We start from the raw sequence: 26,254 nt of genomic DNA, 5'->3' as shown, positions 1-26,254 counted from the left end.
AGACTTCTTATTTATAACATTTTGGACATGCAGAAATTCTGCACATGAATGTCCTTTTGCTAGTAGCCAATTTATTCGAAGGACTCAAATAGTTAACATTGTTTTCTTTTTAAACTTTTCGTGTTATATTATTTTTACTATTCTTTCGTCACTTAGTTCGTTTTTATATATTCCAGTTTTTCACGGCTCAGTTTTATTAGTTCTTTTATTATAGATTTTTGTTCTATTACTGATCTTATATCCGATTTACACTCTTTCTTGAAGTCATATTTCTTATCTTTGTTACTTTAGAGCTTCATTTATGAGGAGTATGTGTCGCTCATTGTCCTTTTTGTAATTCAGATAAATATTTTCAAAGCTAACGTTACAATTAAATATGTTAATCAAGCTGGTGACTTACGAATTCTTACGAAGTAAACCTACAAAAACAAAAATATGTATGTATTCTGTTATATACGCGTACAGTTACAAGAAAAATATTTTACATTTCCACTTCAACGAAGACTACACACTTGAAATTGTACATTTTTTAAAATAAAGCTTCCAACCTGTAAGTTACGATGAACGTGTCGAAATAGTTGTAAAGTTTTTGCATGTACACCATATACATTTAACAGAAATATTTCAATTTAATTTTATTGCATGTATTCTAAACTGAAGTGATTTAGAAATTAGGCACAGGCTGGTAACAAGTTATAAGAAAAATGAATTATTGGTTATTATATACTATCAGCAACGAGAAGATTAAATAAGAGATTCTTAAGTATCTAGTCCCTCAAAGTTAGAAGTGTAGGTAAATTTACAATCTTTTCACAAAGATTTAAAATATTACATAAAATAATATAGTAAGTTCTACATATGGAAACTTGCGACACCATCATATCTTTAAAGGTTGAAAGTACTTGGAAACTTTATTTACTAATTTGAAATATGTATTCTTAGTTGAAGTGCAAATTTAAAATATTTAAGTCTTTCTTGTAACTAAGCGTATTCAGAAATTCTTACGCAATTTTTTTTCATTGCAATATAATAATACAAATTTTCTTTCGCAAGGGTCTGTAGAGTCACCGGACTAATTAAGGTATTTGTCACAAAAGGGCGATGATCCAACACATCCTTCTCATAAACTAAGTCCTGAAGTGGAAAGATAAAAAATAATAATAATAAAAAAAAAATACAACTTCACGAAAAACTGTAAATTGAATATGAGATCAATGATATATAAAAAATAATAATGATTGTTTTAAGTCGAAAGATCAAAAGGTCGTAAAAACTAGAATGAACATAAAACCAAGCTGTGACTAAAAGAGTAGTACAAATAATAAAACACGCAAAAAGATAAAAAGAAAACTACGAGAATATTAATTATTTCAATCCCGAAGTTAACAGCTAAAGGGATATTCATGCGCATCGTATATATAGTCATTTCATAATTTGAATTAATGTACAAACTCGAACACTTCTATTTTCAATCTTCAATAAATTTCAAAGCTCTAAATAAATCTACATTACTACTGTTTTATAACATTTAGCTTAAAAATTAATAAAAAAAAAAAGTCAAATGTATGATTATTTTCAGACTGTACCTATACAATGCAGTTACCAACAAAAAATACATATACTTGAACTAAACGTGAGTTAGCAGCCTTCGACAGGTACACATAGCTAGAAAGAAGCCTTTTTTGAAAGAAGTAGACAGTAATCAGCAAACTTCTACATTTTAAAAGGAAAAGGCATGAAGAAAACTACCTTGCATACAACGATGCCTACTTCGAAAGCATTACAATTTAACTGAATATAAAAACCAACTGAAGTAGTATGTATCAGTTTCTATTCTGGAGTAAGAAATATAAATTAAGTAATAAAAAGATTAAAATTTCGCATTTAAATAAAAACTGTCGAGTTGTTACAATCACTTCATATATGTATTATATATAGAGACTAGATTAGATTATTTATTTATTTATTTATTTATTTATTTATTTATTTAATGGAGGTGTAAGGTGTTAAAATTCTCTTTCAAGAAACTGGGAGGAAATTCAAATTCAGGAAATAAAGACGTTACACAATGTACATGTATGTAGTTGAAATTTTATTCAAAACATATTTTTCGATTAGGAAACTCTCACTATCTAACAATGAAACAGACGACGTAGGAATCTCTCAAAAGGACACTACTGCGTTACTAAAAATCGAAAGTGGAAAAAGTATGTAAGGGGAAAAATAAATGAACTGATTATTTGAAAAAAAATTAAAATGCGCTGAATGAAAAAATACCTGCCTATATCTAGCCGGATAGTTTGACTGATTGGTTTGGATTTAACTCCCCTTTTTAGCATAACCCTGTATTTACGTGGTAGAAACTTTCAACCACGACTCGGGCCTACACCTGAATGATCGTGTCCCGCTAAAATAAACCCAAGACCAATCGCATCAAAAGAGATATTGACCAGTTTGATTTTCACATCATTACTACTTTAACGAATCAGCATAGTCAACCAATGGGGATAACTCTTCTTTCGATGATTTTAATTCTGTAAGACCCCACTAAATTAACAATGAATTGTATAGACGAATGACATGTAAAGCTGTACGGGGAAGTCGGGCAGACGATTTAACTTGACAACAGTATTATGTCTTCATCGACCCAGTCGGACAGGATTATCTAAAACTGCAGAAAATGTAACAGGTGAAATGACAATTTATGTTGATTACCAACTAGATTTATTTTATACCATAATTTTAAGTATATTGCATAGTGTGTTCTACTATATTAGCAGTATCCTGAGTCTAATGAACGTGATATGAAGAAAAGGCTGTATAGTTATTGTATGCTTGCTATGTACCAATCAATTCGTCTACAAAGAAAATTTAGAGGTCTTGTTGTGGTAATGAAGTATAATAGAAACTGATCGAAAACTGTGTACTTTCAGAATTATGATGTGCCAAGAATATCGAATATCAAGTTTTGAAACTCGGTCGTTTGTAAAATATGGGAGTCTTAATCGCAAGCGGTTCAAGTAATTGCACGAAGGGTAAAAGTGGTACTAGTCACTTTCGATCACATAACTTGAATATTATTATTATTGCTTAATTTGTATACTTAAAAATTGTAATTCAGTAGCCCAACTTCCTTTATACAATTCGTTACGCCGCTACTGGAGGATTCTGTAACTGATATTGAGCTAGAAACCACATTAGCTCTTGTGTAATTCCTTTTGCTGCTTACGATAGGTCCTTAAGTTTTAAAACGTCTAAGCTTAAAAATTAAATTATTCGTATTTTCTGCCATTTGTAACTCTGAAAGCTTTTTTTTCGATCCATGTTTGAGTGCTTTGTTAGAACTTTCATCTGATAGAAGAAATATCTCGGAAAGAACTCGACACACACTACTGCTTTCGCAGTCGCGTTTGTGAATGCTCTGAACTGCAGCTGCAACAGCTGTCGTTAATTTGGCCCATTCTAGGGAATTTTCAGGCTCCAGTGAACATAATTAACTTTTAAGCATTAGTACTTTGATCATGATACTGTATTTGAACTTTTAAACTAATTCAGAAATATTTTAATTTCGCTCCTGATATGAACGGAGACACAATGCTTCTGAAATTAATAATTTTACGCGTTTTTAATAATTACATTGATAAATAGATATACTTGCTGAATTTAGAGTTCATACTCCCAACAAATATCACTTAAAACGAAAATATCATTCCTGTATTGCGACAGATTGCGCGCGCTATAAGGAAATCACTTGTATGGAGACACGAGCGCAATTTTCAGCAGGTTAATGAAAGGAAAGCTGCTAAGACTAAACTGGATGTCTTATGTTAACAACATGAAAAAGCTTAAAGTGGGTGTAGGTTAGATCGTAGAGAATTAATATGTAGTAAACGCCTGAAGACAGTTCACAGACCATACTTACAAAGTAGTGGTTTACAACCTGTATTAAGCAACGAATATGAGACTTAAGCAAAGATGAGCTCAGCAGAATACACAAGATGGCATTGAAATGTTATTAAAAGACGACTATATGTGAGATTCCAGCAATGACAAGGATTACAGCAGACTATTTAGATGGAGAGACATTTCACAAAAAGCGATTATTCAGACGCATGTTTCACAAAAGCACGTATTAGTTTTATTACAACGCAACAGTTATTAGTTATACAATGGATCGTAGTTTTGGAAGGATACCAGGTTTGACCTTTAATGCATTAATTACAAATACTTACAGCCAGAAGAAACGGGAACAATCAAACCCATATTATTTATAGAATTATTTAAGTTCTGGCGAGTACCTAAATCAGTTGAGAAATAATACGCGGTGACAGGGTCTTGTAAACCTATAAGAAAATGGAACGGAAACGGGACACAAGCTCCTATTAGGAGAAGTCAAATAAATGTATTATACAATCATGTTCAAAAAGAATTGAACATCATTTCACGCTAATGTTCAATTTTTCTGGACATTAATATACATAACAAAACTGAACAAAAAAACAGTACATAGGCATTATTATACATGAAATAAATAAAACAAAATGTGCATACAAAAGTAAATAAAAACGTGAGTTCTGAAAATGCCGAAGATCCTGACCTGATTTCAATATAAGCAACCATGCAATTTTAGCTGCAAGTTAGAATAATGATATATTTTTGTTTTTCTCCTTTCTTCATCATGCTGACTGTAGTGTCCCATGCATTAAAGTTTGTAATTTAGTTTCGAAAAAAAAAAACTGATAAATCAAAACTTCATTCCAATCTCGAGCAAGTCAGTGTATGAGTCAAAATTAATCTGCTTGCATATTTGTAAACATTTATACATATTGTACACTTCTCCAATTTATAAATGCGCAAGTACAATTTTCCAAGTTCCTTAAAATTGTTAAGTTTGACAACAACGCTTTCTGAGAGGAGGAGGAGAAGGAATGAAATGAAAAAAAAAAAAAAAAAAGCAAGACTTGTGAACACAGCTCACAGTTTGCTGTTTGAAATTCTCCGTTCCTCATTTCTAATAACGATACTTACATAGAGCGTCTCACCCTTAGACTGCAATGCTTTTTCTTATGTCTATTGCTACCGAGGTTTAAAAATATATATATATTCTTTTAAACTAGATATGGATAGATTATTGTAGAACATTCTGTTATCAAATAATCTGTTTTTCTCATATCAAGAATATTTTAAGTATTGAAATAAATTGAAATAGTGAAATCTTACTAATGGCAAATTCTAACGTCGCGTTAAATATATCACGTCATAATTCGAAACTATAAGAGATACGCAAAGTTGAAACAGGTATTAACACCATATTTGCTGTCAATGTTGGAAAAGTTCGCATTCAAAAAATCATTTCGAATTTTAAAATTTTAAAAAAATAATAAAAAAAAATAAGAGAAAGTGCGTCTACTATTGCAATGCAATATCTAAAAAGTTGACTAGTGAGAAACTTTATTTAGGTTTTATGACTTTTAGTGTTAAGAGTCAACTTTCCAAAGTGTGCGCATCTGACCAGAAGAAAGGCAGTGATTAATCTTGCCAATGTTATTTTCCTTAAAATGTTTCTTCCAAAGTCACTGATGTAGTGTTTCTTGCTATACCGATGAGTATTCACTGTTGATGTTATGAGACCACGAATCTACTGCTTAACAGAAGCGTGATCGCAAAATCTAATCCTGGACCACATGTGCGAGAAACATTGCGTAAAAGACTAACATTCAGACATATAGTTCTTATTTTCTTTCTTCCAAGAAGGACAAATTTCAATCGCGGGTGAATAGTAAGTACAGTGGACACTTAAATCAGGCTAGTAATTCAGTTATCAATAACATAAATCACAAAAATGCAGTTGGCACCCAAAGAAAACCAACTGTTACTTCAGAAGATCTATATCTATGGAAGAGGAAAAAGCAAGCTAATATCTGTTAATAATAAGGCTCTTCACTTAACCTGTTAATAATAAGGCTCTTCACTTAACTGGCGATAAAAAAAAAGTTCTTTTGTAATTGATTTATTTACAGTTCCCACGTGATCTCTAAGGTCCTTTCGAATGCTGACAATTTTGACAATAAAAGTTTGTTTCGTTTGTAATTCCACTTTTCTTATTTACTGTGGATACGCAGATGAAAAAAAAAAAATAATAATAATAACTTCATGAGCTCACAAAGCAGAATGAAAAGACTCTTCCCCCCCCCCCTGTTTCTTTAGGAAGGGTGTAAGAAAATATATTTTCGGAGGGTTTGATTATTCTGTGTGGTTTTGTTTCTTCGCCCAACTATCTGTACCTTGTTGGCTGTCACTGAACGTGGTTTAAAGTCACAACTTGTGCGTTTGTTTAGAACAGATACTGTATAATAGGGTATCTTTTCATTCTTCTTCTTGTTTCCAGTTTGATAGTGTGTGTCAGATGTCAGAAGTGAGTATACAGTAGAAACCAGGGCGATTCAGTTCCTACTCACCATTACATTTGTAGATTCTTGAAATATTTAAAATATTTCATGTGTCGTGTGCAATATTATAATTACTGTATTGTTCGTCATGGGAAGTGAAGTGCGGAAAAGACGTTAATTTGGTAGGCTGCGTGGGAAAAGCGTCAAATAGTACCGAAAGTGTTTGTTGCCCAAGATGAAATGTTCTGGAGAAATGTTAAAAGATCTTTATCAAACATTGGATTGACAATGGTTGTAAATAATAGTTATCATGATTTTATATATTTTTTGATTCCCCAGATAATGCAGATAATTCAAATTAAACAGAGTTGTTACATTGATTTTCCATCTAGTATAAAATAACTTATAAAAATCTATTGCCATTGCTTATAGCCTACCTAATTTGCAGCGTCTTTTCTCCTTTTATTTTATATTTACAAAAATTTCGTTAATATTCTCAAAAGCATTTATAATTTCTATTATAGTGCGATGGTTCATTTAGACCTCGCGGTATTTGTTAAATATCATACTGTTGTTCCGCGGATAAAATCGGATCTAAACCATCGGAAGTGGGGAGCAGCCGTCTTCATAGTATATTTTGCGATTAAACTTTTGACAAACGGAATTGGATTTGCGCATATTTTGCGTTTTCGCAATACAGACGAATGAGTGTTTTCGTACGTCAGATTTTCTCGTCACGTATCACTATCACACTACTCCAGTTTTCACTCTTAACCAACTTCAGTAGCAGTATTTTACCCATTGCTAGTCCTTAGTTTGTCGTACAATTGTTACAGGAAATTTCTGTGTGAAACTGTTTAGTCTGTCATTTATCTCAATCGTACGTTTTCTATTCGTTTTATATGTTCTTTCGATTTCATATTGCTCTTCTCGAAATTTTATTGCAAAGATTTATAAACAATCACAAAAGGAAATCTCTAACAAGCAATTATTAGATTATTGTTTCATACCCTCCAATTAGCCGTACCAAGTGAATTTGACTGAATGAAATGACAAAAGGGTTCAAAATATATGAATTTAAGGAAAGCTTTATTTACAGATTGTCACTTTTTTTTTTTTTTTTTTGTCTTCCTTGTTCTTTGTTTAGAAGAAATACTGTGCAAGAAATGTGGCAACAGCGCGCTCCATTTACTCTGTACTGCAATCTAGGAGTGAGATGCTCTATACTACAAAACAGTACTATAGCATTAATGCAGCAAACTTTTTCCTTTTTTGTAAAGAAAACACACACTTCTAGATGAAAAAGATCGAAAGAAAAACAAGGGTAGTTAAAAGAGTTCGTTCTCCATCAATGCAACTGAAGGAGCGTTCTCTAGTTGTTGCGATAGTCATGCGTGTTAAATAGTTATTTTTTGTGTTGGTGCAATATTTTTAACCGTCCGGTAGTCGCGCGTTGTATTTTATACAACACCTAACATTAAACATGTTATTGACTTAATATATAATAATAAGTCAATATAAAATATATAATATGTTAACATATAATAATGTATAGGCCTATGTAACTGATCGAATTTATTGAATGTGTTGTTTTGTATTCTCTTTTATTTTTACTCTTTTGAATGTTACTATGAGGACACGATATAAATTTTATGAACTTGTGAATATATGGGTATTCATTACCACATTTGAAGAATTTAACAATATTTATTATTTGTATATACAAAATTGTCAAATAGAAACTACAACCTCAAAAATATTTTTCATAGTGATTTACTAGTTTATCAGTTCTTACAATTCATCGGCTGCACCATTTAGTTCACCACATCTCAAACATAGTTTGCTTCTGGATGTGTGTCTTGCATAGAAAACTAGTCAAGTTGTCACATTTTATAGAAACTGATTTTTTTTTTTTTTTTTTTTTTTTTGTGGTTCATTTGAAGTATAAGCATGTTTCGCAGGTTCTTGTTTCTAGCGCTTCAAGTAAACAAAAATATCCTGAGGTAACGATTTTATTTGCGATCTACTTCTCACAAGTAAACCTTACGTTTGGGTGAATCGAGTTGCTGACTGAGACACATATGAGAAAGTAGTACTAAATGTGGTCAGTATTTCAGTGAAGTTGTAGGTGCGAAGCTTCAGAGGTTTAGGAGATACAGCTACCAGAACATCACATGGAAGTACAGAATAGTCTTCATACAGTTGGAGGTTAAAGCTCTGTAAGACCTCTTGTAACGACAAAAGGTGAATAATAAATATATGGGTACATATTAGGACTAGAGGGAAGTCATATAGTAAGGGTATACCTGACAGCGGCCATCTTGGTATCCGCCATTTTGAATTAAGGTTAAGTTTTTAAAATAGGAATAGGGCCATGTGATACATGATTTAAGGCGCAAATTTAATCAGAAGAACAATGGTGACGTTAATTTTGATTTACTCGCAATTGGTAAAAAGTTACAGGGAAATTAAATATTGTTGCAGCATATGTATTAGTCCTTTACCCTATCTTGTAAATTTTGTGTTAATGATAATAATTAAATAAAAAGCAGGTGGATAAATATTAGGTCTATGGTAAGAGTTGCCTTGATGGCGGCCATGTTCAAATCCGCCATTGAATCAGACAAAAGTTTTAAACAAAACGCATAACACTGACACCTTATTAATAGCAAATTTTACCATAAATCCAACGGTATAACCATTTTTGCTTTATCATTAACCAGCACAAAATTAAATGGGAATAGAGTAATGCAATAGATGACTTCGGGCTAGAAGTTAATCAGAAATACAATGGTGGCGTTACAATGTTAGTTGTTGTGCAAGTCATGCACTCTTTTCTGAACTACACATTGGGTGATATCAATAAAACGGAGAAGTTACTCATTACGCCCAATTTTGAAGTAGTTACTCGCATTGGTATCAATAAAAAGAGAACTGAGCACTAGTCGTCTCGGCTGACCTCGGAGAAGCCCCGCTCTTTTGAAGTAACCACACCTCTGTTCTCGAGCCGAGTAACTACTACGCGTTTGATATCAATAAAAATCAAAGACTCCTCTGTGATGCTAGTAACTTCTCCAAATTTGTGGAGCAAGCTAAATAGGTGACTCCGTGCGAAATATGACAGAGTATATGATTGTTTTACTACGTAGAAAAACTTATAAACTGCATAGAAATGTTGGAAATGGAGATTACAAAAAGCATTATAAGTTTATGAAAGAAAATGTAGTGATTAGCGCAACATTTTTAAAGGAGAATCAACCGAAATTCGGGGTGATGGACTACGTAATGATGAAAAGATGCGGGTTTTCTTCAAGGGTGCCGATCCTGTGGGGGCCCGGGCTCCCCAAAACTCATGTGGGCTCCCTATTGAATTTATGAATATACAATATTTGACATAATTAGAGTGCAATTTGTCTTAAAATCCTGATATATATACCTTCTGCATCTGAATGCCCTCCCCCCCAAATTTACAGAGAAATCGGTGCCCTTGGTTTTCTTGCGTTACGTGAGTGATCCGGGATTACAGGTCGGAATGTCAAGGGATTCTGGTGTGGCTCAAAGTACTGTCTATGACTACCTGAAAATGGATTGTTTCCGGAAGTGTGCGTAATATACAAACAGCAAAGGCAGAGTGGCAAGAACAATATACATTTCCGGGTGCTATCGGAGCACTTGACTATACACAAGTGGCATTAAAGAAACCTAGTATTTTGGAGAGTAATACGTTAATAGGAAGAGCTATTTCGTGGCTAAGCGGTTAGCGTACATGCCTTTGACATAGGAGACCCGCGTTCGATTCCCGGCAGGAGCTCATGTGGTTTGGATTCCACGTTAATCAGTGGGTTCTGTCTCATATAGGCACGCTACTGAAAAGGACGTTAAACTAATAATCAACTCAACTCAACGTTGATAGAAAGGGTGTATACATGAGAATGTATTTTGTTTATGTCAAGGCGAAAGGGGACACTTATGGTGTGGAAAACGCAATCAGATGGACGTGATTTATGACGTGGGTGGCTGGACTTTTTAAAAAAGAAAACAAAGGAGCCAAGTGTCTGATTTCGTTCTTAAAGCCAAACAATCTACAAAGACCTTGGACAACACGTGATATACGCTTGTCGTGTTAATCTTGATATTGCTGGATTCCAATCAACATCCATCAGCTCAAATAGGTTCATTCCCATGGTTTCAGTATTACTTTCTTCTTTCCCGTTTTTTTAAAATTTTTTTCTTCTTTTTTATTTTTCTTTTATTCTCGCTCGAATATTAAAGATTCTCTTTTGAATTTGTGTCTCAGTCGTAGATGTATTTGATATTTCGGTGCATTTCACTGTAATTACCTTCAAAGTTTCGGCTTTCCTTCGTTTACTTTCTGGTAGCTGTGACTTCGAAAGTACCACTGGAAACTCTTTTACAATATCCACAAATGCACTTTGATTGAAGCTATCGTTGCTACTTGCCCCTTCCATGGCTTTTAAGATTCTACGCCATAGATTAAAAACAACGAAATGACTGCGCGATGAATGGGAGAAATGAGTAATCACTTCTTTTATTGATACGACTCAGTGCTACGTGCAGAGGAAGCGCGAGTAAACGTTCATAAATCTGGAGCAGACTAGACCTGAGTAGTGGCTTGTTTTATTGATACGAAATTGAGGGAGGAGATTACTCCAGCTGTCCGATTCTCGAGCAGGACTTCTCAGGAGTAGTTACTTATTTTTATTGATATCACCCATTGATTGTACTAATTGAGGACTTTTCTGGAAGAAAGACCCAAGTTCAATTATGACTCAATTCCACTTTGGTCATTTTTCCTTAAATTATAAACTTGTTTATGCAATAACAAATGCTTGTTAATGATAAAGTAAACATGGTTATACCGTTGGATTTATGGTAAAATTTGCTATTGATAAGGTGTCAGTGTTATGTGTTTTGTTTAAAACTTTCGTCTGATTCAAAATGGCGGATTTGAAAATGGCCGGCTTCAAGGCAACTCTTACCATAGACCTAATATTTATCCACCTGCTTTTTATTTAATTATCATTAACACAAAATTTACCAGGTGGGGTAAAGGACTAATACATATGCTGCAACAATATTTAATTTCCCTGTAACTTTTTACCAATTGCGAGTAAATCAAAATTAACGTCACCATTGTTCTTCTGATTAAATTTGCGCCTTAAATCATGTATCACATGACCCTATTCCTATTTTAAAAACTTAACCTTAATTCAAAATGGCGGATTTCACGATGGCCGCCGTCAGGTATACCCTTACTATATGACTTCCCTCTAGTCCTAATATGTATCCACATATTTGTTATTCACCTTTTGTCGTTACAAGAGGTCTTACAGGGCTTTTACCTCCAACTGTATGAACACTATTCTGTACTTCCATGTGATGTTCTGGTAGCTGTATTTCCTAAACCCCTGGAGCTTCGCACCTACAACTTTACTGAAATACTGACCACATTTAGTACTACTTTCTCATATGTATCTCAGTCAGCAACTCGATTCACCCAAACGTAAGGTTTACTTGTCAGATGCCCTTTCAGTAGGACCATAGCAAGATGTTTGTGGAAAATCTTTCTTCCTGGAATGTTTCCAGGATCATTGAAGGAAAGAATAACTCTAGCATTTCTGCTAGCAATATTCATCGATACAAACAAAAATTGCTTGAAGGCATCGCCTTATTATTCGGGACACAGTATACGCTGCACACATTTTGTCCCATATTCAAGAATGATCTCTGGTTTAGCCGTAACTGGGTCAATAGTTTTCTTGTCACTGATAGATGAAACGAGGATGACTGCTTTGTTTACCTTTGTAACGTACGAAACATTTTTTTTTTCTTTTTTCATTGCTGAAACCAAATTCTGAAGTGACCACTGCTCGCTGCTTATTTGGCAGAAATGATAGGGGAATTTTCGCCTTCTTCCTTTTACAAAGTACCAATCATAGTTATTTGTTTCGCTAGCATATCCTCAACTAGAGGTATACTAATGCACCAACAGTGAATTGTCAGGCGTTTTGTATATACCTCTTACTTTTGTTTTACTCCAAATATCCTTTCCAAGGACAAAATCTTGATCACTATACACCACACCATCATCTTCTTTCCCTTCTTTCACTTTCGTCTGAACGACTATCATTTTCAACATTTTTATCAGTTATGTCACTGTTACAATCAGGCTCCAGGCTGCCACCATTGTCCTCTTCTTCAATACTCCGTGGAATATCACTCAGCCTTACAATTTTGGAAAACACAAAAATAAAATATTTATTGAAATACTTATCAAACAACTAACACAAGTGGTCGCGCGTTGTAAAAAGTAGGACTTTCCATCTCGGCCGAATGGGCGTCTGAGGACTGAACCGTGGCGTGGCAGGGGCTGACTTCCGGTGGAGTGGTGAGGAGAAAGGGAAGGAAGGCATGCATAACACAGCTAGCTTTCCCACTTAATACAACACTGTTCTACTTTTTACAACAGCCGGGTTCAAACCCTGCTCCCACCAAGTGAACTTTGTGGTGGACAAACACCGTGTGCGTGGGTTTTCTCGGGGCTCTCCCGTTTCCTCCCACTTTCTTCATTCCACCATTTCATTCATTACTCATCACCGTCTCCTTTAGCCTAACCGGCATAACCGTGGGGCGTAAAACTCAAAATTTCATTTTTCATTTTTACAACAGCGCGACTGCCGGAAGGTTTACCTGGTTCGAATTCCATTCTGTGCATTTTTTGTAACTTTTCAGTCATTCTTGCCGTATTTGAGTGCCCCTTAGTGCAAATAACTTGCATCGGTTCATAAAATTTTTCATAAAACAGTACATAAATCCGGAGATACAGTGTTCAGGAAATCAGTATCAGATCTAATACCTCCATCACGACCAGGACGCAAATAATAATAATAATAATAATAATAATAACTGCGTTCCACAATGATGGAGGAGATATTAGGGCTGATAGTGATCTCCTGGACACTAGAACTCTGGATTTACTTTCAGGTTTACGAAAATCTTACTGATCGATGCAAGAAGTAACAGGCCCGTATCCAGGGGGGTCTAGGGGGCCGAACCCCCCTAAATTTTGGCGCCCCCCTAAAATTTTCACGCTAGGCTTGCAAATGAACTATAATATTTATGGATCGGGCCCCCCTAACTTCAGCCGCCCCCCCTACATTTTTGGGCTGCCTACCGGCCTGAGAAGAATTTGAAGTAAGGAGGAATCATACTAGGATACATAGAAAAGGTTTTACACCTGTACACCTTATTTTTGGATAGATTATAAAGTTGACCATTACCTCCGTGTAATACATACACTATAAAAGTGTACGGCAAAAATAAATGGAAAATTACAAAAGAGCATCGAGTGGGATTCGAACCAGATTCAAAAGTACTAAATCCGCACAAAAAGCAAGAACTTAGCACGCATGGCTATCGAAATAACTATGAAGCTCCATTCCCATTTTATGGATAGAGAACGCATTTTTTAACAACTGTCCTTTCTTTTGAAAGGAATTTTGTGGTTGAAAAGCATGTGTGCTTTACTTATAACCAAGTTTTCTGCATTTACCAAGTACTATGATGTTCTAAATGTATCATTACATTAAGTTGTAAAAAGAGAACCGAGTATTTCAAATAGCAAACTGTGAGCTGTGTTCGTCAAATAGCAAACTGTGAGCTGTGTTCGGAAGTCTCGTTTTTTCCTTTGACTTCCCCTACCTGCGCTGTTGCCAAACTTACAATTTTAAACGACTTAGAAAAAATCGGACATGCAATTATATTTTGGAGAAGTGCACATACATGCAAATAGTAACAAAGTTAAGGGTCAAGACAAAACTGTTCCTCCGCCATATAGTAAATTATTTACGGAAGAAAGTAAACTACGACTTTGTTTTAAAATTGATTTTGTGGTAATGGTGCACAATGTTAATTCCTGCGGTTCACGCACTGCTTTGATCATTCTTACGAAATTTATATTTAAATAAGCTTATGAGAAAACTGTTGTCCGGACCCTCAAGAGGATTTGCCAATTGAGAAAACTCAATACGTTACCGTTCTGCTGTGGTGCAAAAGCTCTATCCCCACTGTTGCAACCCCACAAGCTCTGCATTGGAGAAGTATCACGTGGGCTAATACTGGGACTAGAAATTGTGCTGGTGGAGCTACTCTCGGCAGAAAATGCTGCAAATACAAAATGATATTTTTAACAGGGATTAGCAGAAGAAAAACATAACCCTGAAAACATTTCTGTCAGCTGCGTAAAATTTATTGTATTGTAGTCGAGTTTTGCGTTCCACGTCTCTCTCCTCTAGATTAAAGACGACGATAAATGAATTTATGATAAAAGCAACGGCGAAAACAATCCATAAAACCCATGCCTTCTGAGACCTCTCAACTATGCCTGCCTACTATTCAGTAACACTTATCTAAGAAATTTATGAATAAAAAAAAGAAACAAAAAAAGTTCCAAGTACCAGCTTATTTCTGAAACAAACAACGTGATTAAATAAATAAAGTCTATTTATTTAAAATTGTAAATCCAATTGATGAGTTTTGGTTTTACGTATACACAGCATTTAGAAACATTTCATTATACACCAATAGACGACTTGCCTATGGCACTGAAGGATTTCTTAACCCTTAACGGTTCGCTACCTTTTCAGTCTGCTTTCGGCACGCTTGCAAAACAACATATCCACAGACTACTTCTGGCGTAAAATTCATGAGAATTGTCACCAGAGGGCAATAGATGCCCTACCATCGCGGAAAGTATGTACACAAATAACCACAACAAACAATTCCTGAAAATAATACTTTTCAAACGCAATATGCAAGATCAAAAAATGTGTAACCAAATGGTTACGAAAACTCGTTAAGGGTTAACATATATCCCAAATCTCAGGAAGTCCTGCACATCATTAACTACCTTAAATTTGAAATTAAGTATCTTCAAATCAAGGGCACTCGCACATCTCCATTTGAGTGTTGACCTATTCATAGATCCTCTATAACAAGTACTCAGTTTTCGTCACCACTTCAACCTTCCCTGTGGTTTTGATTTACAGACTGTTTTTTCTTAAGATGGATGCATGGTCTAGCAGCACTAACTATTCCTACAGTCCAGGAAAGATCCTTCAACCATGGTCACCTTCTTTGATGTCGACGTCAGACGAAAACAAATTTTGAGACTGATTACGGATTAAACCAACGAACACTATTCAAAATATCTTTTCAACTGTCCTTGTTAAAGAGATCTTAGTCGACATCTGTAACCGCGAATACTTGACCTTGTTCACAAATAATATGTAGTCATTGGCCAACCGGGATTACCCTCTTTCCGAACCTCATTCGCGATACTCTGGTCATGAAAATGAAAATAATAATAATATAAAATACTAAAATACTTTTAAAAACTTCTTAACACAACCAATTCTATTGCTTTACCTATTCTCAGTTGTTCACAAGATTTAAGTTATTAAAAGAATTATAAAATTAACAAAATACTCTTGAATGACTACAAGCAGAAAAAGAACTGAATCATACCCTTATACAGTACATTACTTTTAATTCAGAAATGAAGTTACGGAATATTTGTTACGAACTAAGACAGAACAAACAAATATGAAATACACAGAACATCTTATATTATTCCGTCAACTATCAAAGCGAATTTTTTATTATTATTATTATTATTATTTTACTTAAAGAATCCTGTATACAAACAAATAGAACTAAATCCTTAGTAACCTTTTTTGAATTGCTTTCTCAGATAGAAATGAACAGAATTTTATACGTGGAAACATGAAATGCAGAGTAATTCGCACGAATTCAAGTAACATGCCAAATTTACTAAGGAAAAAAATAGTTGCAAAATAAAAATTGGCTTTCATAGTTACATATTAGTATACGCTCATAACTGCGGCAGACACGTGTTACGATTCAAGATGGAAGCTCTTGTGGTTTGGATCCCTTGTTAAGATGTACAGTCCGGAGAAAAAATATGAGCATGTAAATTTATTGTGAAACTACGGCCTAACAACCCAGGGAATCAACGTAACGTCTAAATGGCACGAATCACGCAGGAGAAAGCTCGGTGTCCTCCCCTGTACACTTTATTTTGGAGCAAAAGACTTAGTCGTTTCAGAATAAACTTACATGCTCATGTTGCAAGTTTTTTGCTGCGGATTTACAGCCAGTTCCCCCATCTCATACGCCTGTGTGCTACGAAGGAACATTAAAACTAAACGAACCAAAGTAAAAGTTGGTACCAGATTTAAAAAAAAAAAAAAAAAAAAAACGTACATATAAAAAATAATGTTATATCAACTCTCCCCGACTCTTAAGTTTCCTGAAACATTAGAGCTTGTTTCGAGTGCGATAATTTAAGATATCGTTTAGATATTTGATGTTTCACAAATCTTTAGTCTATATGTAGAGGAGACGGAGACACAAAAGGAGAATGGATTATGAAATAGTCACATGTGAGACACAAAGGAAAAAACTTGGCTTTACGGAATAATTTGCTTAAAAATTTTACGAAAGAAATATTCTTTCTTTCTTTGAACTACTCATATCAAAGAGATGAAAATGTTCCTAAACAACAAAAATTCAATTACTTGTGCATCTGGTGTTAAGTCCCAAAGCACACTTAGTAAATTACTTTATTATGCTATGAAAGATTACGGATTCAATTTCTTGTAACAGGGAAATTTTGAACTGGGCAAACGAACTTTGGAACATGGAAACTGGCCATAATCTGTCCTATAACATATAGAAAAAATATAACCTGAAGATTTTATGAAATAATAATAAATTTATTTTACCTATTATAGTTAAAGACTGGCTCCAATAAAGTAAACAGCATTAATTTAGTTGATATTTGTATTACTATCGTGCATACCGAAAATTCTAAATTTTATTGGAATAACGTTATTGATATTATGGATAAGGCTGTCAATTCACTCGTTTTAACACTAGATGGGGAAAGAGTGAAAATGTAGAGTCCACTACCGGAAACGTTGCGTTACATATCACATATCATTGGTTACTAATCTGTAATCTGAAAAGTGTTATCCAAATTCTCGGGTGAGATTTTCACAAAATTTGTAAGAAATAATTAAAACAATGATTTACTTCTATAATCGTCTGATATATATACGATAAATATACATCTTTCTATTATTGTTATTTATACAAAAGTTGTCGATTAAAAATAGTTGAAATACTTCAGTACTACTGCTGGCTCTTGTGATGGGGGAACTAACGGATCCTAATTATAAACCCAATGAAGTTCACCAGTATTTAATGTAATATTCGGTCAGAATTACCAGAATATAGTATAATTCTGAACTCTTGCTTTGAAGGAACGAGTATGTCAGTTTCATGTTAAAAGTATTTAAGTTAAATTCTTGATATTTACAAGAACTATCAATATATCACTTAGAAAATATCTTACCTCCGCTGTCAAGTGCATCGTTTTGGCACCTCATGGCATTGGGTACTTTTGGAAGAAATCCATTTCCTCTTTGGTTGTTCATAAAGGACATGGAGCGTCCCAAGTTGCCGGAATTGAAGGATGAGAAAGGCATAGACTGCTGCCAGGCACCAAGCGATGGAGTCAATGAATATGGCAGAACTGGTGGACTCGATGGAGACGGCAATGCCACCGAAAATCTTGCATTACCCGTATGGACACCAAGATTGGGAAATATTGGACCTACGGAATATATTTTCTTTTTATTAAAGCTGAAGGGAAAATCAATAGTAATTTTAAGGCTATTAGATATCAATAACAAGGTAATTCAACAATTAAAAGAATTTCTAACATCTTGTTCAAACAACTGTTGTTGAATGATTTCAACATACTTTTAACGTCTTTTTCAGTAACCAATAACCAAGTTACATACTAGACTCATTAGATCCTTATGTTGGACTATCTTTGAAGAGGGTACGAGACATGATTAATCAGGAAGAAATTTACACAAAATAATGATCACTTTCTGCACAGAAAGTACATTTTTCTTGAAAAATGCTATTCACTTGAGCCTCACTAATGCATACGAATAGAACAGTGTGACTAGGTTTGAAAATTGTGGGAGCCGAATAGTGACTTTCTAAGAAATTACTAGACCATACGCGTAAGCTCACAGTAATGTAAACTTACAAGATGCAGCAATGATAAGGGGTGGCCGGGTGGGGACTAAGATGAAATTGTGGCTTACTGTATAAAATTGGGTATAAGGATACTTTGTGGTTGAAATTTACCGTAAGTGGTTAATTTTACCATTACTTCCACTTTCAATGCCCATTTCCATACAGCGGAAGTGGTAAGAGAGATAAATATGTGGTTTTCCGTAATTGATTCATTGTCCCAAGGACAGTTTCCTTCCTCCGTCAACCCCTTATTCAAATTGGAAGTTGTTCAAATTAACCATTTCCACTTTCAACCTTTAATGCCATAGAACTAAAGCAGTAAAGGATAGCAAAGAATTGATTTTTGATATAGATTCAGCATTCGAGGAACAGGTTCTATCTTTGATCTTATTACTCTTCTGCTAGCAGTAGTTATAGATGTACTACTACAAGATTGAGTACTGAATTTGCATAGTTTGGAAGTCTACCGTAGATGCACACTCTGAAACGAAACTCCGTTCTATTCGTTAAAAACAGTCTATTCAACTAGTTGAAAACTTAGTTCATTACAATTCAGGTAAAATACATGAATGAAGAACTAAGCGTAAGTTTCTATAGACTCTACATACTTTTTAACAAGTGTTGGTTAATGGAATTCTGTTTGAGCATGGATATAGTCCAGTGACTTCGTTCAAGTTTTCGGCTCTCAAATTAATTTTTAAAAAACATTTATTAATATTCATAAAGTGACGGAACAGTTCATGTGCGTAAGTGAAGCTCAAGCGGATACAATCTAAAAGAAAGAAAGAAAGAAACAAAGAAACAAACAAATAAATAAAGACAGAAACAAAGAAAGAAAGAAAGAAAGAAGAGAGAGAGAGAGAGAGAGAGAGAGAGAGAGAGAGAGAGAAGTAAGGTATTCCTTTCTCCCGAATTTCTATAAACTTGTTTTCAACGATTCACCTCCCTAATTCCTCTAAAATAGTCTAACATAAACAGATTATCATTTCAACGAGTCTGATGTATAGCTAGGTTAAAAATTACTGAAGACGTCAAGATGTTTTAGAATGATTTAAGAATAATTCTTTGAAATGGATACGTAAAGTAAGATTTTTTTTTTCAATATTCAGTTTCCTTGTAAGTAAACAAACAAGGTAGTTCATTAAGAATTGTTGTTACATAGTATTTTGGAACATTATAAAAAGCCAACTGCTTTAAAAGTACTAATGGTACATGAGTAAAATCAAGTCTTGTGATGGCTGATGTTCCATTTTTAGGTTTGGACCAATTACGACATTACTTTGTAATAAATCACTATTTAAAATACTAATTTTTTTTTTTTTTTTTTTTTTTTTAGATCTACACTTACTTCTTTCCACTGTACCTCGGAATCTGGAAATTTACAATATTGTTCTTTGACAAAGAATTTCATTTTTTATCTTTACAATATTCCTAGGTTAAAACGTCTGTCTAGTTCAGTTCAAGAAATCATTTAAAATTAAAAAAAGTAATGTCGGACTCAACAAACTGAATTATTACAAGTTACAACATCGAACCTGAAAAAAACAAGGAGTGAATTATTACCGTAAATAGGAGCAAACTGTGTGTAACATAACATACCTGAGAGGCGATCTAAAAATACATCAGTGGTGGACACTGACCGAAGTCATCGGTAAAACTTGCGTCACCGCTAAGAAAGAACATACAAGATTTAAAAAAACAGAAACAAAAGTTCAAATACTCATATTGAAAGAATGCTTAGGGTGCCTACCTAGCTCAACCTGTGGCAATGGGTTCATATGGTAAGTGTCGGGTATGTCTGCTATCACCCGTGGTTCATCTAAACGAAGCAGCTGTCTTCTGGCTTCGTAGACATCACCTAGAATTAAAATTAAATGTTCTTTGTATTGCGATTGAGGATATATTTTTTAACTGAGACACGGCTAATTGTGCTTGATTCTTAATATGACCAATATGTAATAGTACGGTAACGAAGACTTCTGAGAAAACTCAACCCGATGTTGTCATGGTACCTTGTGGTGGACAACTCAAATCAAGATACATTTACTAGATGTTTATAGGTGGTGGTGGTTTTTTTTTCCGACACTAGTACTGTCAACAATTTGCAGAAAACATTCCTATATATTGTGATAATTGTAACATCAACTGTAAACTACTGTAAACAAATGTCTCGCATTTTTATTTAATAACCTCAATCAAATATATCATTTCTGTCAATATTATCAAAAAAGATTAACTTCCGTTCACTTTTATTTACCTTTAGAATACGCGATTAGAAAAATTAAAAGTTAGCACCAGAGGATTGCTACTGAATAAACTGAATCGGCAGATTGTTGGTAGGTACACGTGAATGATGCAGCCTTAAAAGTAGTCTATAAGGAGTCGGTGCAAGAAAAAACTAATACCCTTTTGACTGGGTAGAAGTAAAAATTATCAACGAAAAGTATGGAGTAGGCGCAATGTACTGTAACAGTGAGACATTGTCCGTGGAAAAACCGAAACTAAATATAATTAAAGTAGGTAAATTTGTAAATACTTCGGTGCCGTGTGAACAAATTAGAACAGACACAGCAGGAAGGCAGGAAATACGTATTACTCAGTACAAAACGTTTTTAGTTTTAACGTCTCATGAAGGTACTCTGAGGTTAAGGATGACAATGACTATGGTAATAAGTGGAAACAAAGCAATACGAAATGTGAACATAAAGCAATACAAAATGTGGTTTTATAGCTCAATGCGAGATCTGAATTACGTACTTTCACTGGAAATGGAACCCTAGTCTTCCACACCAAAGGAGAGAACGTTCATTATTTAGCAATACGAGAGCGCTAGAGAAAAACAAGTTTTATTAATGGGACTGCGAAGTCAAACTATAGATAATTAATGTTGCAGAAAGAATACATTCAAATTTTTTAGAACATACATATGAAAGTGAAGACCGTGGTATCCATCCGCAGTTAACAAGATGACATTTACTAAACACTATAAGAGTTTAGCGTTCACAAGTCAAGTGATCCTAACCTCCATTAGTTTCATCCATTTTGTCTATCCGAAATAAAAAGAGAAATATTACAAGAGGACCAAATATATTGAAGAGAGAATTTCACTGACAAAGTTTTCCTGTACGCATGTATCTTACACGTTTTTCTACATAATTGTGTATCTTAATTCGATGTGGTTTTCACCAAAGGAATAACCTATTCCCAAGAAGGTTTATTCATATAAAATAGTTGAAAATTTTAATATTTATTTATTTAAAATAAATCAGGTAATTCCGGCAACGTCTTAAACCAACTTATCCTAAACTATGCCGGAACCAGATACTCTACAAACTAAGGTGGGTTGCATATAAACCAAGGGGTTGAAACTATCTTTGCACCCAGCTTTCTTCAAATCATTTAACAATGCTTGGTGATGGATGTTTAGGTCACTGGCGACTACGTGACTCGTTATATGTTGGTCTTGTTCAATTTTTTAACACAATATAATGCAGTTTTTCTGTGTTTGGTCGCCTACTGCGAGAAGCATCTTATCGAAAGTGGAAAAATTAAACTTAGAAAAAAATTAACAGACTTCAAAATCGCACTAAAAATCACAAAAAAGTACATGTACTTTAAAAATATATATAAGAGCACCAAAGAGCAGAAAAACTTTTAAAAATATATTAACAGACTAAGGCACTAAAAAGCGTAAATTAATAATTAAAAGCAGAAAATAAAATTATCTATAAAAAATTTTGGAAGTCCGGGTAGGAAAATTTTTGTCCACGAGCTTTCACGTCGAAAATGGCCTGAAACAAGGAGACGCGTTGTCACCATTATTATTTAACTTCGTTTGGAATACGCTATAAGAAAAATCAAAAATAGCAACCATGGCCTAGAGGAACCTAGAGGGTATTCACCAGGTTATGGCATATGCTGATGATGTAAATTTAATAGGGGATGATAGGAGAACAATAGAAAGAAATGCAGAAATCTTATTAAACGCTTGCAGGGACATGGGTTTAGAAGTAAATGCAGATAAAACTAAATACATGTAAGTGCGTCGGGACCAGAATACAGCAAATTATGGATGCGTTAAAATATTAAATAATACTTTTGATAAAGTGGATAGTTTCAAATATCTAGGATAAATATTAACAGAGGAAAATCCTATTCACGGAGAAATTAAATGTCGACTAAAAGCAGGTAATTCGTGTTACTATTCGGTTCAAAATCTCTTGTTGTCGCGAATTCTGTCGAGGAATTTGAAGCTTAAAATGTACAAAACGATAATCATGCCTGTTCTGTATGGCTGCGAAACATGGTTACTTACTCTGAGGGAAGAACATAGGATCTTGTTCTCAAATACTTTCAGTCTGAGACGAATATTCGGACCCAAGTGGAACGGGAATGGGGAATGGCAGAAACTTCATAACGAGGAACTACATAATTTATATGGTCTATCAACATTGTTAGGGTCTTTAAGTATAGGAGGCTTAGGTGGGCGGATCATGTAGCTAGGATGGAAGAAAGTAGAAACGCTTTCAAAGTCTTGACTGGAAGACCAATCGGAAAACGACCATTAGGAAGACCTATGCGCAGATGGGAGGACAATATTAAGATGGATCTCGCAGAGATTGGAATACAAAGTAGAAACTGGATGCAGTTAGCTAAGAATAGAAGTCAGTGGAGAGCTTTTGTGAACGCGGCATTGAACCTCCGGGTTCCATAGGCCATAGAGTGAACGAGTTAATTGCAAAAGTCAGCAATGGGGGGAGGGGGGCATCGTTCTAGCCTCCGAGTGGGATCGATCTTTCAGTTTTGTCTTAGTCGGTTACAGAAAGTGCATTCACATAGATTTTTAGCCTTTAGTACCTCAAGGCGACTATAAAGCCGGAATCACTAAGAGCTGGAAGAACCTCGCAATATTAAAACAAAGATGACATCCAGCCCCCAAAGTTACTGTTCACTGTTACTCTTATTACTATACTCTTAACGTTTACGGAATAGCCTATAAATGGGTTTAAAAAATAACCTTTTCTTAGAAATATGAATAATTTCAGTTTACTGTAGATAATTTTTCATTTATTATCGGATAAAAACAATTTGCAACATATAAATTTTAAATAAATATTTGAGGGGGCTACTCCAAGATCTGGAGAGGCAGTCCCCCCCCCCTCCTTAGCTACGTCCCTGATTATCCCCTATGTATTACGCAGATGTTAATGAATTGTTTCTTATTGTTGCAAGTGCTGATATACATCTAAAACCACTAACCCCCATGTATTACGTAATATTAATTAATTGTTTCTTATTGTTGCAGGCGCTGATTAACATCGAGTCGACTTACCCCATGGAGGAACGGATCGTAATAAACGCGTGGACTGACACAGGAAAATTCAGCAAGTTTCAGAAACCTTCCCCCTCCAAAACCAACAATTTTACGGTGAGAGAGAAGCTATTTACAACTAGTTGCATAAAAGATAAGCCCCACTCAGGACGCCAACCAATATATCCTTCTGTATCTCACCATGTTGCGTGAAACTCAGAATCTTGTATAGATCAAATTATAATAGATAATGAAACTACATCTTTTAAAGCATATAATCTTAACACATCACTCTCCGACCATAATGCAGTTCAAATAAACACAACACTTCAACCCCAAGATCGGAAAATTGATAGAAAAGAATGTAAGTGGGCAAGAAACTTTCAAGAAACGAACGTTAAGTACTTTCAATATCTTCTCAGCAAGGAAGACTGGACGGACACATTACTAGAAAATGACGTAAACAATAAATACAGACAATTCATTAATACCGTTAGGCACTATTTCGAAATAGCATTTCCACTTAAGAAGATAAAGGTATATTCTCAATAACTAGATGCAACTGGATAACACGAGGCATAATTAATTCCTGCATGAGAAACAACTACATACAATTGTGAAAAGGACGAATAATAGGGAACTAAAAGAATATTTTAATAAATATAGAAGTATTCTTAAAGGAGTAATAAAAGAAGCAAAGAAAATGCACACACCAAATAGGATATCTAAATCTGATAAGAACAAAACAGTATGGCAAGTAGTAAACGAACAATCAACCGCATCAAAACCGCAAAAAATAGGAATTAAAAAAATAATACACCATGGCCAAGAAATGACCAATAAACACCATATTGCAAACCTACTTAAGGATTTTTTTGCCAACGTTGCGAAAACACTCAAATTCTGAGTCTGAAAATACGAACAACATAAAATTATCTAGTAATTCTGTATCTATATACTTAATACCTACCACAGAGTTAGAAATAAGATCGATTATTAAAAAAATGAAGATTAAAAGATCTTTTGGGCCCGACGATATTACTTGCTTAAAATGTGTGCCGAATATTTTCTTATACCGTTGACTGATATATGCAATTCCTCTCTTGAAACGGGAACATTTCCAGAAGATCTTAAACTTGCAAAAATAAGACCTATACACAAAAAAGGATCAACTACTGACCCAGGAAATTATCGTCCTATCTCTATTCTATCTGTTTTCTCCAAAATTTTAGAAAAAGTTATGTATAACAGATTGGTGCCCTTTTTGGAAAAGAATAATATCTTCACGAAGAGCCAATTCGGATTTAGGAAGTGCAAATCAATTAGCAATGCTGTAGTTGCTTTTCTAAGTGATATATATAAAGCGAGAGAGAGAGAGAGAGAGAGAGAGAGAGAAGAAATAAAATATATGGAATTTTTCTGGATCTCACAAAAGCCTTTGACCTTGTTAATCAGAAAATTTTATTGAATAAATTGCGTAGTTATGGTATTAGAGGTCATGCTAATTTATGGTTCCAATCCTATTTGACTAACCGCATGTAATATGTAGAAATAGGTCCAACCAAGTCAGAGGTAAGACACATTAGGCACAGAGTTCCACAAGGATCAATATTAGGTCCTATACTTTTCCGTATATATATATATATATATATATATATATATATATATATATATATATATATATATATATATATATATATATATATATATTAACAATTTTCCCGATTACATAGTTCCGAACAAAAGCGTACTTTTTGCGGATGATACAAACATTTTAGTTGAAATTACAAATAACATTTGCTCCGAGGAATTCATATTTAAGAACACGACAGATAAAATTGCAGAATGGATAAAAAGCAAACCAACTTAAATACAGCGAAAACAACTATAATAAGTTTCAATGAAGGAAAACTGAACTCTATAAATATACATCAAATACGTATAGACGGGGAACTCATGCAGATATCTGACACTTAGACTCTTAAGTTAACATGGAATGATCACGTGAATGATTTGTTGAGAAAACTAAGCGCGAAAATATATCTTATACGTAAAGTTAGTAAGATTCTTACTACAGAAACATCGAAAACAATTTATTTCGGATTGATCCTGTCAATTCTATCGTATGGAATCATTTTCTGGGGTAATACCTGTTATGCGAAGAAAGTATTTACAATGCAGAAGAAAATGTTACGAATAATGTTATCAGTTCCGTTTCATACATTAAGTAGACCACTGTTTCAGAAACTTAAAATATTACCATTGTCGTGTATATATATTCTCGAAACAACAACATTCATACATATGAATAAAAGAAACTTTCAACTCAATTTGGACCTACACCAATACAACACAAGAACAACGAATCATATTCATATACAAAATTTCCGTCTAACAA

At 34.2% G+C, this 26,254-nt stretch overlaps 1 protein-coding gene and 1 long non-coding RNA gene across 7 annotated transcripts in view; one reads left to right on the top strand and one right to left on the bottom strand.

Annotated features, from left to right (window-relative positions):
* The window catches only part of BicC (protein bicaudal C), a 444,159-nt gene that overhangs the window by 29,648 nt on the left and 388,257 nt on the right, over positions 1–26,254 (bottom strand). For all 3 annotated transcript variants that reach the window (XM_081759695.1, XM_081759697.1, XM_081759696.1), the window contains 3 exons: positions 20,296–20,403; positions 17,848–18,108; positions 14,445–14,573 (listed from right to left, as the gene is read on the bottom strand). In XM_081759695.1, coding sequence (XP_081615821.1) covers positions 14,445–14,573; positions 17,848–18,108; positions 20,296–20,403 — 498 coding nt within the window. The remainder of the gene's footprint in view (positions 1–14,444; positions 14,574–17,847; positions 18,109–20,295; positions 20,404–26,254) is intronic.
* LOC145686407 (uncharacterized) overlaps positions 1–26,254 on the top strand; it is a 501,835-nt gene that overhangs the window by 157,538 nt on the left and 318,043 nt on the right. Inside the window, exon 5 of one of the 4 annotated variants that reach the window (XR_014131604.1) lies at positions 23,851–23,973. The exons of 1 other annotated variant lie outside the window; for it this stretch is intronic. This is a non-coding gene — a long non-coding RNA (uncharacterized LOC145686407). Of the gene's footprint in view, positions 1–23,850; positions 25,536–26,254 lie in introns of those variants that run through there. 2 more of the 4 variants (XR_014131607.1, XR_014131603.1) reach the window with 2 other exon arrangements.

This window comes from Thermobia domestica, chromosome 5 (genome assembly GCF_964235325.1).
Source record: "Thermobia domestica chromosome 5, izTheDome1.hap1.1, whole genome shotgun sequence".
NCBI lineage: Eukaryota > Metazoa > Arthropoda > Insecta > Zygentoma > Lepismatidae > Thermobia > Thermobia domestica.
Note: the sequence above shows the minus strand (reverse complement) of the source record. Positions and strands in the feature narration are given on the sequence as shown.